Source organism: Halichoerus grypus, chromosome 9, assembly GCF_964656455.1.
Source record: "Halichoerus grypus chromosome 9, mHalGry1.hap1.1, whole genome shotgun sequence".
NCBI classification, from domain to species: domain Eukaryota; kingdom Metazoa; phylum Chordata; class Mammalia; order Carnivora; family Phocidae; genus Halichoerus; species Halichoerus grypus.
Window position 1 is genome coordinate 76,732,780 of NC_135720.1, and position 13,398 is coordinate 76,746,177.

The following is a 13,398-nucleotide window of genomic DNA, read 5'->3' on the forward strand; positions in this document are numbered from 1 at the left end:
GAGAGTATGCACAAGCAGGGGGAGGGAGAAGCAGGCTCCCTGCAGAGCAGGAAGCCCATGCAGGACTCAATCCCAAGACCCTGGGATCATGACCTGAGCCAAAGGCAGGCGCTTAACCGACTGAGCCACCCAGGCATCCCTAAAGTGATATTCTTAATTAAGGAAGCTTATCTTGTTTCTCTTACCTTCTAATTTTGTTAGAAGACCTGATTCCGTTTTATTCTTCAGGGTTACTGAATCAGTAATAAGTTCAGAACTCTTCTCATCTGACATCAGAGTTTCCTTGGAATGGATATTTTGAATAGACTACATAAAAAGAATAAGATATCAAAAAAATAAAGTCTCATAAACAACAACAGCACTAATTTGTCTTAGTGTTCGAAATACTGAAGTCTCATCTATGTGAAAAGATTGCTAACTAAATTATCTACTATCATCAGATGTAGACTCACAAACTGAGAACAGATTAATTTCTTCAATTATTGACTAGAGCATTGGGAATGTCCATAACCATATATTTGGGCAATGTGCTTTCAATGGACATAATCAACTGCTAAAATATATTCAATTAAAAAGAGAGATTGAAATTTTGAATCCAACATAAGACATGCCTCATTATTTTGTTACTGTAATTGTATTTTATCCCAAAAATAACATTAGTGAAAATTAAGATTTGTGTAAGTCTAAAACAGTAATTATTCTAAATCCAAAAAGTAAACTTTTGATATAATTATGCTCTATACTCTAAGATAGCTGTGATTAGTTAAAATAAGCATAGACCATGAAAGAGAGGAATCACAAAAAATACAAACTGAAAAGACCCACATTGTGAGCTCAGTGGTTGAACTCAAGTACAATAAGAATAGTATAACCCCTAAAAATCAGTGCATCAGAGACTAATAAAATTGTATCTTTTGAATTTACAAAGACACATCACATTTACCCTCATTGCTGCTTAAGATGCCTTGTCAGATCCTATGATTAAACACACCAAGAAACAAAAATTGGGGGGAATGGCTCCCTAACCTATTCCCAAATCCAGGCCAACTAATCTGCTTAAACATATGCATAATAATTGTTACTTCAAAGTTATCCCAGGAGATCATTGATCATTTTGCTACCACCTCAATTTTGGAGGAACAGTTTAGGACTTCTGTATCACTTTCCATTAGTAGTCCTATATCTCTCGGGACTGCAGGAACACCATTGGACCCCTTTCCCAGAAAAAACTTCATGAATCCTGGATCAGGAACCCTTGCTCCATGTAAAGATTTAAAAATTAAAATACCTTTAAATGTCTCAATTCACTGGAATCATTTCCAGTTGATTTAGATCCAGGCACAATCATATCTCGGCGTTCTGATCCAGAGGTCTGTCTATTACCCACAAAACAAAATAGTTTTAATGCTTACCTTGAAATTAATCTTTTCAGTGTGTTTTTTTTTCCATTTTAAAGTTGACTTTTTAGCAAGATGTACACTTAATTGGAAAGATCTCTTGAAAAAAAAATTTTTTTTTAAAAATAGCATGATTATAGTACAAATATAACTAAATTAGGAGCTGGGAAATGACAAAAGGGATAGAGGTAAGTAGTACTTCATTATGTATTAAGTAAGAGTTGCAGCTAAATATAACTGTAGTAAAGGAGAATGGGACAGCAGTATGTAGGTGAAACTACACTTCAGATTGCAAACAGCTTAAGAACTAGAGTATAAGCCTTCCCATGGGCCTCCACAGTGGTTAGCATATAGTCTAACATAACAAGCACCGAGAAAATGGCTGGTTTGTTTTTGTTATTTTTTTTTTTTTAAAGATTTTATTTATTTATTTGAGAGAGAATGAGAGAGAGCACATGAGAGGGGGGAGGGTCAGAGGGAGAAGCAGACTCCCTGCCGAGCAGGGAGCCCGATGCGGGACTCGATCCAGGGACTCCAGGATCATGACCTGAGCCGAAGGCAGTCGCTTAACCAACTGAGCCACCCAGGTGCCCTGTTCTTATTTTTTTATAGTGGGAGAAAGTCTCCTTTATTCTTCAGCTAGGTATTTGAAATGGAGAAGACAAAAGTCATCTCATAAGATTCTGGACAACCAAAATGCTCTCTTAATATCTATCTTTAGTCAAGCCCTAAGCATGACAGGATTTTAATTAAAGAGGATGTCAACTAAGAACAAGCAGTTGTACTTCTGAAGTTTATTTGCAAAATGATTCTCTGGAATCCAAGGAGCCTTTTCTAATAGAAATAAGAAATCAAGAATGATTAGAGATAAGAACAGACCAGAAGAATTTCCTTAGCTAAGCTGGGTTACTAGATTCCCACTTCCTTTAAGGGGATAAACACTCAACTTGAAGGAAGGAGGACATACTGGATGTGATGAATAATATTTTATCTCTACCTGCCCTTCTCCACCTCTTGATACCCTGGGCTCTGAAGCAAATGAGTGAATTCATCATCTTTCCCATTGATAGCAGCTCTTTTCCTTGAACCTGCTAGCAAAGAAATTGTTCCTGCCCCTGCTATGAAGACATTCATACACGTGAGGAAGAGATTATTACCAGAGAGGCTATCCATAAGCAAGAAATGTCCAAACAGGAGTTTTTACCCCAGGAACATCTGCATAAACTTTTAAGTTTAATATTGACCTAGTATTTTTTCTGCTGTGTTTCCTAATTTGTTAATCATTCAATTTCTTTTTTTAAGATTTTATTTTTAAGTAATCTCTACACCCAACATGGGGCTCATACTCACAACCCTAAGATCAAGAGTCACATGTTCCAGCAACTGAGCCAGCCAGGCACTCCCATTCCTTTAATTTTTAATGAGTGAAAAAGTAAAATAAAGTCATTCCTTTCTTCCTAATAGCATTTAGAGACTCGGTAACCTTTAATACTAAATAAAAATTTAATCAAAATTACTATTAGGCAATAAAAGACTTTGTGACCATTCTGTCATCAATCTTTAAGTATTGAAAACAAAAAATTAAAATTCAAACATACCTTTTTGTAAAACTTGGTACAACTGAACCATCTGTCTTCCCATAATCCGGGCTACTTAGAAGGTTAACTGGGACTCTTCCAAATGGGCATGACTAAAAATGTTTTGAAAGATTAAGTAACCAACTAGGAAATAAACATATACCTCACTGCTATCACTTTAATCAAGGTAGATTAAAAATAACTTACTCGTTTAGCTTTGTTTGTTTGTTTTAAGGGATTTCGATGACCTATCTCTGCATCTTGAGGGGGCATGTTCTCTCTATACAGAAAGAAAATACCCCAATTTTTAAAAGAATAATATTAACATATGTATTTCTATTAATTGCTAATGTTATTACCGTAACATTAAAATACATATGCAGGTGTATAAATAATGTAAATATATGATGAACATTTAAAAAACAGATTTAGTTTCCTTACCCATACAAAAACCTGGCTTTTGTAGTTTGTCCTCTGGAATCACAACTGATGTTCCTATTCTGTAAGTGTCCAAGTGAACTGGGGAATGATTCTTGAGCAGTCAATACTGTAGATGTTGTAAATATTTTTAAATTGTAATTAAATTCATAAAGATATAAGGAATACACAAAAAAGTAATCTCAGAAATAAGAATATTTAAAAAGATAATTTATGGTAAACATTTGTCCTCAAATAAGATATGCAGACATGAAGATGTTATGAAGATAATCCTCTAACTATACTTCACAACTGATTCATGACATACCTGTTTCTCCAGAATAAAGGCACCCCTAATCTCTTGCTTAGATTGTTTTTAATGTGTTACTAATGAGTTTGATTAGGGGAAAAAAAAATTCCAAAAGGGTTAATAAATATTTGTTACTTCTAAAAGTCCTACCTCCTTTACATCTAAAATTTAGATTTTGATCATTCTACAAAGATGGTATTTTTCTTTAAAATATTATCCTGGGGACACCTGGGTGGCTTAGTTGGTGAATCGTCTGCCTTCAGCTCAGGTCATGATCCTGGGGTTCTGGGATGGAGCCCTGCATTAGGCTCCCTGCTCCCCAGGGAGTCTGCTTCTCCCTCTCCCTCTGCTCCCCCTTCCCTCCACACCTCACTTGTGCATATGCTTTCTCTCAAATAAATAAAAAAATCTTTAAAAATAAATAAATAAAATACTACCCTGTATTCTTTTTTACAGACAATCTACCACAGAAAAGTAGTAGCACACATTAATACATTTACCTAATAAACTCTTCTTTTCCTCCTCTGAAAGCAGCTGCTTCTTTTGAAGGTTCAAATTCCGAATGGCAATTTCCAGCATTTCCAGTGGTACTGCTCCACATTCTACAGCTTTATGAAGGAGTTGTTTACTTTTTTTGAAATTACCTAACAAAGTAAAAAATAAATGTCATTTTAATGCAGTAATCTTCATTCCCCAGATACTTATTCATCAGGACCTAGGGAAAAATTTAAAAGGCTTAGGCAAAAATATTTATTCCAAGATTCATGTACCTTATTTCATAAGCAAATAAAAGCAGTTTCTCTTTTGGTAATAATTCCTGTCAAATAGTTTACTTATGTAATATGTAATTAACATAATTATGCATTAGCTTTATCATCATTGTCCATTTTCAAAAGTAAAAGAAATACAACAAAGCAGTATAAAGTGGGGGTAGCAAAAACCAAATAAAACAGAAACTTAAGGAACTTAGTAAAAGGGAAAACTAAGCCCTAGATGTTACTATAGTCCCAAGAACACCAATCTATTACAGTGCAGTATAATAATCATCATTCATGACAACATTTAGTTATTAAGGTCGACATCTTTTGCTAAAGGGAATCCTCTATCAAAAGGACTCATATTTTAAAAAGTAATGACAAAGATTAGTCTTTAGCTACCAGACTTAGCTATACTATCCCAAAAATGCAAAATAATTGAGACTACTAAAATTATCTGACTACAAATAAATCATCAAATTTCCTTTCAAATGCAAACTTAATATATTTTGTCTAGAATTTGATTGCTAAATATCAAATGTATACATCATGGATCATATGGAATGTGTTATCAGCATTTATGGGAGCCACTCAGCTATGCTACACACTTGGCACTTCGGATTTAAAAATGATTAAGAGACGGCCTCTAGTTTCTGACAGTTTACAAATTTTAAGAATATAAATATATCTGATAGTGGCTAAGTATACATTTATTCAGAGTACTGGTATTTCAGGATTTGAGCATTTTAGGGAGGCAAAAGAAAGGCAGGCTTAGATAAGAACTAGTATTAGGGAACTTAATAAGGTCACAGACCCCCTCGAGAGCCTGATAAAAACTATGGAATGTCTTCCAACACTACAAAAATATACATATACACCAAACTACACATAGGATTTCAGAGATGTGTATATTTCCTGAGAGCCTATTCATAACCTTGTTCAAAATAATCACAATTTTGACCTTGAGGCCACTACTACATTGCAGTGATAAAGTTTATTTCTTTTATACAGATAACAAAATTTGAGATTTTCAATATTTATATGTTCTAAAGATATAAAATTTATAGTTGCTGTTGTTAGGCCATAATACTTCAACAAATGTTTTAAGTAAGATGAAGAGAGAGAGGGTATTAAAGGTCTGGCCAAACTTACTCTAATAAGCAAGGAGTAATCAATTTTCCTAGGCAAAAAAGGAATGAATTTCTTTTTTTTTAAGTCACCTGACAGTACACAGGATAGATTAGAGATGATTCAGATAACTAGGACTCAGAAATATTATAAATAAGTAAAAGTCCAGGGTTTTCAAACCATTTCCTGAGTTTTCACAATGCTTTTCTCCAACCTCAGTCCTGGGAAATACACTCCAGTGACTGAGCCCTGCTACGGGCACGATGATGGGGATTCTGGCTGAGCCAAACCAGTTAGTGTTATGTGTATCACTGGTAGTAAATGGGATCAGGGTTGGAGCAGAGGGAAAATTAGGAACATGGCTAGAGGGCAGACTGAGCATGGATCCAAAAGTCCCAGAAAATGAGAAAAAGAAAAGACAGAAGAATAGATAGGCTAAAAATGTCTGAGGAAGAGATTGCCATGGTTCTATCCAAAAGTCCAAAAAGTCCAGACTATACAAGAATCAAATGAACAAGAAATAAAAGCTTCTACAGCAGTTTGCTTTTCTTTTTAATTAAAAAGGGGAAGTACCAATTAATGCTATAATTATATTTTGATATATATTTTTGTAGTATGAAACCATAGCATAAGGAAAGTTTATCTAAGTGCTAACTTAAGTGTCTGATATCCTTCTACTGCACAAGTATGCAGTGAAAAAGCCACTTTCCTTAGGCATTTCCTGAATCTAATTAATAGCACAAATACGATGTTCATGCTTATTTCCCTGGATTATGCCTTACAAGTAGAAAAGCTAGTATAACAGATATTCTCTGCATTTACACTTTGGTGGCATTCTTCCCCCATATTCTCATCTTATCAACTTCCATGCCTTTCGCCTCAAATTTCTACTTCATATGTATGATTTAACATTACAGTCTGAGTTACAGCAGGAAGTTATCTATTACTTAAAATTTGGACTTGACATTTTCAAATTACCTTGTGATAGTTCAAATTGTGCAAAAGATACATGCACAAAAGCAAATTTCTTGCAGTTTGCTCTGGCCATCTGAAAGTAGTCACGGGCATCGTCCGGCTCCTGAATACTGTAATAAAGATTATAGAGTCAAATTTTAAGAAAAAGGACATAGCTACTTAAGTTTGATAACTCCTCATTCAATTTTCCAAGGGACATGGCATGTTTTTCTCTGTTTGTAAAATTAAATACTAATCAGTTAGTTTTTAAAATCTTTTTAGGCAGAGTCCAGAATATGTAACTTTTGTAGAAATATGTACATAGTAAACAGAGTTTACAATACTCACTTGTTAATTATAAACAAAAGGATTTGGTTAAAAAATATTAATTTTCTTATAATTAATCCTGACATGTTTCTTTTATAATGTAGTTATGTGCAATGTAATGTAGTTAGTTAATGTAGTTAATAAGTGAATACTTACGCTTTTAATTCAGCAAATCTCACTTGAATTTGAGCAAAACTCTCATTTTGGCCATATTTATCTGGAGGAAGGGCTTCAATTGCTTGACTGTAACGACCAATCAATTTATTTAAAAGAGCTTCATTTAGGGGGACACTGTTTTTCTCTAGTTTGAGCAACAAATTCAACCAGTCCTCTGGGTTGTTTGCCATCATCATAATTTGGTTAACAGTTCCCGAGTTATCTGAATAAGAGGAACAAAATATACCAAAACAAATGCCAAATTGCACTTTCCTTTCAAATTAGTTAATAATTTATTTTCTCAGTATAAATGTACATAAGCTCCTTAAAACACTATAAAACTTTAACAATTCCTATAAATATGAGCAACTTATTTACTGCATGTATGCCTTTATAAGAGTTTATTTTATTCCTAAAGTTACATATTTTGATGGAAAGAAAAACTTTGGAAATAAGCTCTTTTGTAAGTAGCTTTTAAAAGGCCATATGTAGTCTAAGAAAATTTTATGCTCTAGCAACATAATTCTATTTCAGCCCCCTAACTATCCGAAGAAAACCTAAGTCTCTCCCACCACCACCTGTAACAACTTTGTTAGAAAATTCCTCATCAATGACTTATTCATTAAAAATTTTAAAACTTATTGCCCCATTCCTAACATAACCTTCTTTACAACCTCACCCATCCAACATTATCTCCATATATCTCAAACTTACCTTTAACCCAATTAAACAAAAACAATTTATAAAAGATAAGTAACTGGTATGGTTATTTTCTTCTCCCTGCAAGTTACTCATATTTCTCCATAATTTTCATGTTGTAATTTATTTTTTTTTACTTTCTTTACTGTCAATTGTTTTAAAAGGACAAATTGAATTAATGTCAGTCTCCTGTTCAGGATATTTTAGTCATTACTAAACAATAAATTATTAAATTCAGATTTCCCAAAGAAACTATCATTCCTTCTATCAGTTTCAGTTGACTTCAAAAAGGGCAAATCTTTGCTTTAACAAACAAAATTACTGTTTCTGCTTTTTACTAAAACATAACATATTCATTACTCTGCTTTTTTATTTTAAATTTAATCTGGCCTGATATTAATTTCATTTTCCATTTTTTTACCTCCCTTCCATTGAGCTCCTAACAACTTAGTCTGCAAGAGGTCTAAAAACCACTGTGTTGGAATGAGAAAAGACGCCGAATAGCCAAAGGAATATTGAAAAAGAAAAGCAAAGCTGGTGGCATCACAATTCCGGACTTCAAACTCTATTACAAAGCTGTAATCATCAAGACAGTATGGTACTGGCACAAAAACTGACACATAGATCAATGGAACAGAGTAGAGAACCCAGAAATGGACCCTCAACTCTATGGTCAACTAATCTTCGACAAAGCAGGAACGAATATCCAGTGGAAAAAAGACAGTCTCTTCAACAAATGGTGTTGGGGAAAATTGGACAGCTACATGCAGAAGAATGAAATGGGATTATTTCCTTACACCATACACAAAAATAGACTCAAAGTGGATGAAAGACCTAAATGTGAGACATGAATCCATCAAAATCCAAGAGAACACAAGCAGCAACTTCTATGATCTCGGCCACAGCAACTTCTTGCTAGAAGGTGAGGGAAACAAAGGCAAAAATGAACTACTGGGACTTCATCAAGATAAAAAGCTTTTGCACAGCAAAGGAAACAGTCAACAAAACTAAAAGACAACTGACAGAATGAGCATAGATATTTGCAAATATCAGATAAAGGGCTAGTATCCAGTATCTATAAAGAACTTATCCAACTCAACACCTAAAGAACAAACAATCCAATCAAGGAATGGGCAGAAGACATGAACAGACATTTCTCCAAAGAAGACATCCAAATGGCCAACAGACACATGAAAAAATGCTCCACATCACTGGGCATCTGGGAAATACAAATCAAAACCTCAATGAGATACCACCTCACACCTGTCAGAATGGCTAAAATTAACAAGTCAGGAAATGACAGATGTTGGTGAGGATGTAGAGAAAGGGGAACCCTCTTACACTGTTGGTGGGAATGCAAGCTGGTGCAGCTACTCTGGAAAACAGTATGGAGGTTCCTCAAAAAGTTGAAAATAGAGCTACCCTACGACCCAGCAATTGCACTACTGGGTATTTACCCCAGAGATACAAATGTAGTGATCTGAAGGGGCACCTGCACCCCAATGTTCATAGCAGCAATGTCCACAATAGCCTAACTATGGAAAGAGCCCAGATGTCCATCAACAGACGAATGGATAAAGAAGATGTGGTGTATATATATACAATGAAATACTACTCAGCCATCAAAAAAATGAAATCTTGCCATTTGCAATGACCTGATGGAACTAGAGGGTATTATGCTAAGCAAAATAAGTCAATCAGAGAAAGACAATTATCATACAATCTCACTCATAGGTGGAATTTAAGAAAAAAAACGGGATCATAGGGGAAGAGAGGAAAAAATAAAACAAGACGACTCAGAGAGGGAGACAAACCATAAGAGACTCTTAATCATAGGAAACAAACTGAGGGTTGCTGGAGAAGGGGGTGGGGAGATGGGGTAACTGGGTGATGGACATTAAGGAGGGCACGTGAAGTACTGAGCACTGGGTGTTACAGAAGACTGATGCATCACTGACCTCTACCTCTGAAACTAATAATACATTATATGTTAATTAATTTAATTTAAATAAAATTTACAAAACAAAAACAGTGTTTGCAAATGAAAGCCTCAGGTCTGAGTACTCCATTCTCCCTCTACTCAGAACTTAAATTGTGCCTTATTGTGTTAGTATTTATTTGATGCCAAACATATTTCACAGTGCAGTGTAGTGATTACATAAATTTTTGTCACCTAGAAACCATGGTTTTAATCTTTGGATTTCCCTCAATACTTATGATAATGTCTTATATCCCAGTTATCAATATATGTTAAGTATTCACAGTTTTGAGTGAGCTAAGAATTTTATTTTATTTTATTTAAGATTTTATTTATTTATTTGAAAGAGGGAGAGTGCAAGAGAGCACAAGCAGGGGGCTGGGGCGGCAGAGGAGGGAGAAGCAGGCTCCCCGACAAGCAGGGAGCCCAATACGGGACTTGACCCCAGGATGCTGGGATCATGACCTGAGCCCAAGGCAGACGCTAAACTGACTGAGCCACCCAGGTGCCCCGACCTAAGAATTTTAAATAAGGACTCATCTTGGTGTGCAAGGTTTAACATTATTTAAGTACACATAATAAAGTATGGTAATATTCTACTAAGATTTTGCTTAACACCAAAATGATCATTTTCTAGGTTGTTTCAATTGAATATGATCTACCATCATGACTAGATTTCAGGTTCTTCCACTTAATCCCTCATCCATTTAATGGTCAGTATAGACATAACAAATTTATCCAAAGGTCACTTTTCAAAACAACCTCAATAATCTGAAATAGAGAATTAGGCTTCTGAGCTAACTGTTCATAAAGCTAGGGTATTAAACTTTGGGCACTTTTACTGATTCATCATCCAATAAAAATGTAAGTATCCACTACATGCCAGGCAACATTCTAAGCCCTGTAGATATAACAAAACAGATAAAAATCATGCCTTCATGGAGCTCATGTTCTAGTGGAGGAGACAGATAACAAACAAATTCATGAGTAAATTAGATATAAGGTGATTAATGCTATGGAGAAAAATAATACAGGGAAAGGATACACATGCTCACACCAGTAGGTTGCTATTTTAAGTAAGTGAGCTAGGAAAGGCCTTACCGAGATGACCTGTGAACAGACCTGAAAAAGCTAAGAGTTGGCAGATTATCTTGGGAGTGGTGTTCAAGACAGAGAGCAAGAACAAAGGGATTGGGATATAAGCTGGTCTAGAATATAGGAGATAGCAGGGAAGCCACTGTCGCTGGAACAGAGTAATAAGCAAAGGAGAAGAGAATTAAAGGGGGAGTAATAGGAAGATTCTCCCCTATCAAAAATTGAGTGTTTGACTTTAAGTTTATACCATAATTTCATTAAGATTCATGACGTTTTTCTCAGTTTGCAGCAAAAAATAGAATGGAAAAAAATGGCATATCTACTGATGGCAGGCGTATCAACAGAAATAACAGCTGACAGTAATGGAAGAGTTAAGAGCATACTGTAATAGGTTTCTGTTTTCAAGAAAGCAGAAAATTGTGGAACATTTCCACACAGAAGGTTTAAAATATAAAGTGTTTGTAGACTAACCGGCAAGTAACAATTACTGAGAAAATTACATTTATGAAATACAAGTGGTTAACACTTCATTCCTTTACCTTAGCGGGCACTCAAAGAAAAGGAACTCACCTGTAGTATCAGCAGAGACTTTATTCAAGCTTAGCTCATCAGTAAGGTCTTCATTTTTAAATTTATTTTTAATATCTCTCACTTTGTTCATTATAGAATCAATTGTCAATTCTCTGCCACTTAAATCCTCAGCCTCCATTTCTAAGGCAAAAAAAAAAAAAAATATATTGAACTGGTCATCATTCCTTTTTACTAGCATTAAAGAAAAAATGTCTCAGCTAGCCTTTTAGAACCCAGAAGACGAAAGCATTAGTTATACGAACACATCTAAACACATATATTATCAGAGTAGTATTTGTGAAACTATGCGCATAAAAACAACAGCACATCCTTGTAATTTGTCCAGCAAGGTTTCCAATAGGCCAGATACACCTTTTCTTCACAACAGAACTTCAGTGAAGTCATTGCACAACACAGAAATTGCTGCCCCTCCTTGCTTTCAAACTTTCCATTTTTCTTCCACTTTCCTTTCACTCTTTTTCCAGAATTATTTCCTCTGGGCCATCTGCAAATTTAGTCATTTTTTAAAATGTGAGGGAGTGTTTGCTTGGATTCTGGTAGTGACATATAGACATAAAGAATATTTTTGATAATGAAAACCATTCCTTTATTCACCTGCTGTATGCGAGTAAGCCTGCACATTGCAAGTGCGTTCAAAGCAGAATATATACACATTATTGCCTTTTATTGATAAAGTGGTATCAGAAGGCTTGTTCTTATGCTTATCTGGCAGAATTATGATTTGCTATCTTAATCATTCTAAAAGCAAAAATCTACTGCATTCTTATAGCACCAGCACTTGCTCATCTGCACGGTGGTGATGTTACAAAGTGTCTGCAGTCGTTCTTCCTGTCAATCTCAGGTTTGTGATTCTCAGACATTAACCCAGTAGCCCAGGGTAACTGATATTAATGCCGCCCCTGACCTCGAGTTTGACAATGAAAAGGGGCGATAAAGTGGGCAGCTAGATACCACTATTTGAAGTCAGGTTCAAAAGGTAACTGTCAGAACGGGGTCACTGTCTCCTCTCCCTGTTCTAAAACACCAGACAAGAGGGCGTGTCTTTTGGGAGACGATTTCATGGCCCCAAAACTCTCCCCAGGTGCACTCCAGGCCCTCTTCAGCGAGGTACACACCCACCTCTTGTTTCCTGGGTCCTCAACAAAATCTCCCTCACCACCCGCTGGATTGCCGGAAGCAGCGAGACCTCCTCTCCCCCTTCAGTTCGTTTAGCCGCGCCCTACGTCTTCTACCAGGCTCTGAGTCCTCCCCGCCGCGCCCTAACCACTCACCGACCCTCGTGGCTAAAGAGCCCACACACGGGCCGCCGCCGTTCCTCGGTGTGCCCGCGAGGGAGAACTCACCGCCAGAAAGCGGAGTAGGGAAGAAAAGATGGAATCCAGGTCCCTCTCCTCAAACACGTTTGAATTTCCCCGCCGCTATCGTCGCGACTGCCTATTGGTCAGTTCTAGTCACGTGGAAGCGTCTGCCGTAATTGGCTTGTGTGCGTCAGCACCGCCCGGCTCCCTGCGATCCGCCAGTTCCGCCTTAGGAGGTTCGTGCGCTCTGACTCCACCCGGTCGGCGCGGGCGGTACCTACGTGCTCGTATTTGGTGGGCGTTCCCGGACTGTCAATAGGCCAGCTTTACTGCACTTTCTCGTTTGACCAGGCCAAATTTTTTGCCGGGGAGGGAGTCACCTCTGGGCGGAGCTACCTGGTGAGAGGAAAGTAGTGATGGGGACCGTTGCCCCGAGCATCAGGACCTAAAAGATGCCCTCTGAGTCGGCCCTTCCCGCCGCACTGCCAGCGGATTCCGTCCTTCGCCCTCCCCACTGCCCGGCTTAGGGAGGCTATGGCAAGAACGGTTCGTTCGCAGAGCTACCTTCAACTCTGCGGCCTGCGCAAGAATCTGTGTTTTTTGTCCTTGAGCTTTCCATTTGTGCCTTTCCGCTCTCCTAAAATAAATAACTCCGCGCTTCGTCTTCAAGCCAAGGCCCTCCCCTTTGTCAGAATTCTGTGCGGAATTCACAAGCC

General features: G+C 36.9%; 1 protein-coding gene across 5 annotated transcripts in view; it reads right to left on the reverse strand.

Annotated features, from left to right (window-relative positions):
- Window positions 1–13,087, reverse strand: part of TTK (TTK protein kinase) — a 49,128-nt gene extending 36,041 nt beyond the window's left edge. For 4 of the 5 annotated variants that reach the window (XM_078055052.1, XM_078055051.1, XM_078055050.1 and 1 more), the window contains exons 1-10: window positions 12,728–13,087; window positions 11,364–11,504; window positions 7,022–7,244; window positions 6,563–6,669; window positions 4,202–4,345; window positions 3,416–3,521; window positions 3,182–3,254; window positions 2,996–3,087; window positions 1,289–1,376; window positions 186–306 (exon numbers count right to left, since the gene is read on the reverse strand). In XM_078055052.1, coding sequence (XP_077911178.1) covers window positions 186–306; window positions 1,289–1,376; window positions 2,996–3,087; window positions 3,182–3,254; window positions 3,416–3,521; window positions 4,202–4,345; window positions 6,563–6,669; window positions 7,022–7,244; window positions 11,364–11,502 — 1,093 coding nt within the window. In that variant the 5' untranslated portion in view covers window positions 11,503–11,504; window positions 12,728–13,087. Of the gene's footprint in view, window positions 1–185; window positions 307–1,288; window positions 1,377–2,995; window positions 3,088–3,181; window positions 3,255–3,415; window positions 3,522–4,201; window positions 4,346–6,562; window positions 6,670–7,021; window positions 7,245–11,363; window positions 11,505–12,655; window positions 12,705–12,727 lie in introns of those variants that run through there. The other variant, XM_078055049.1, reaches the window with a different exon arrangement.
- Window positions 13,088–13,398: the final 311 nt, after the last annotated feature.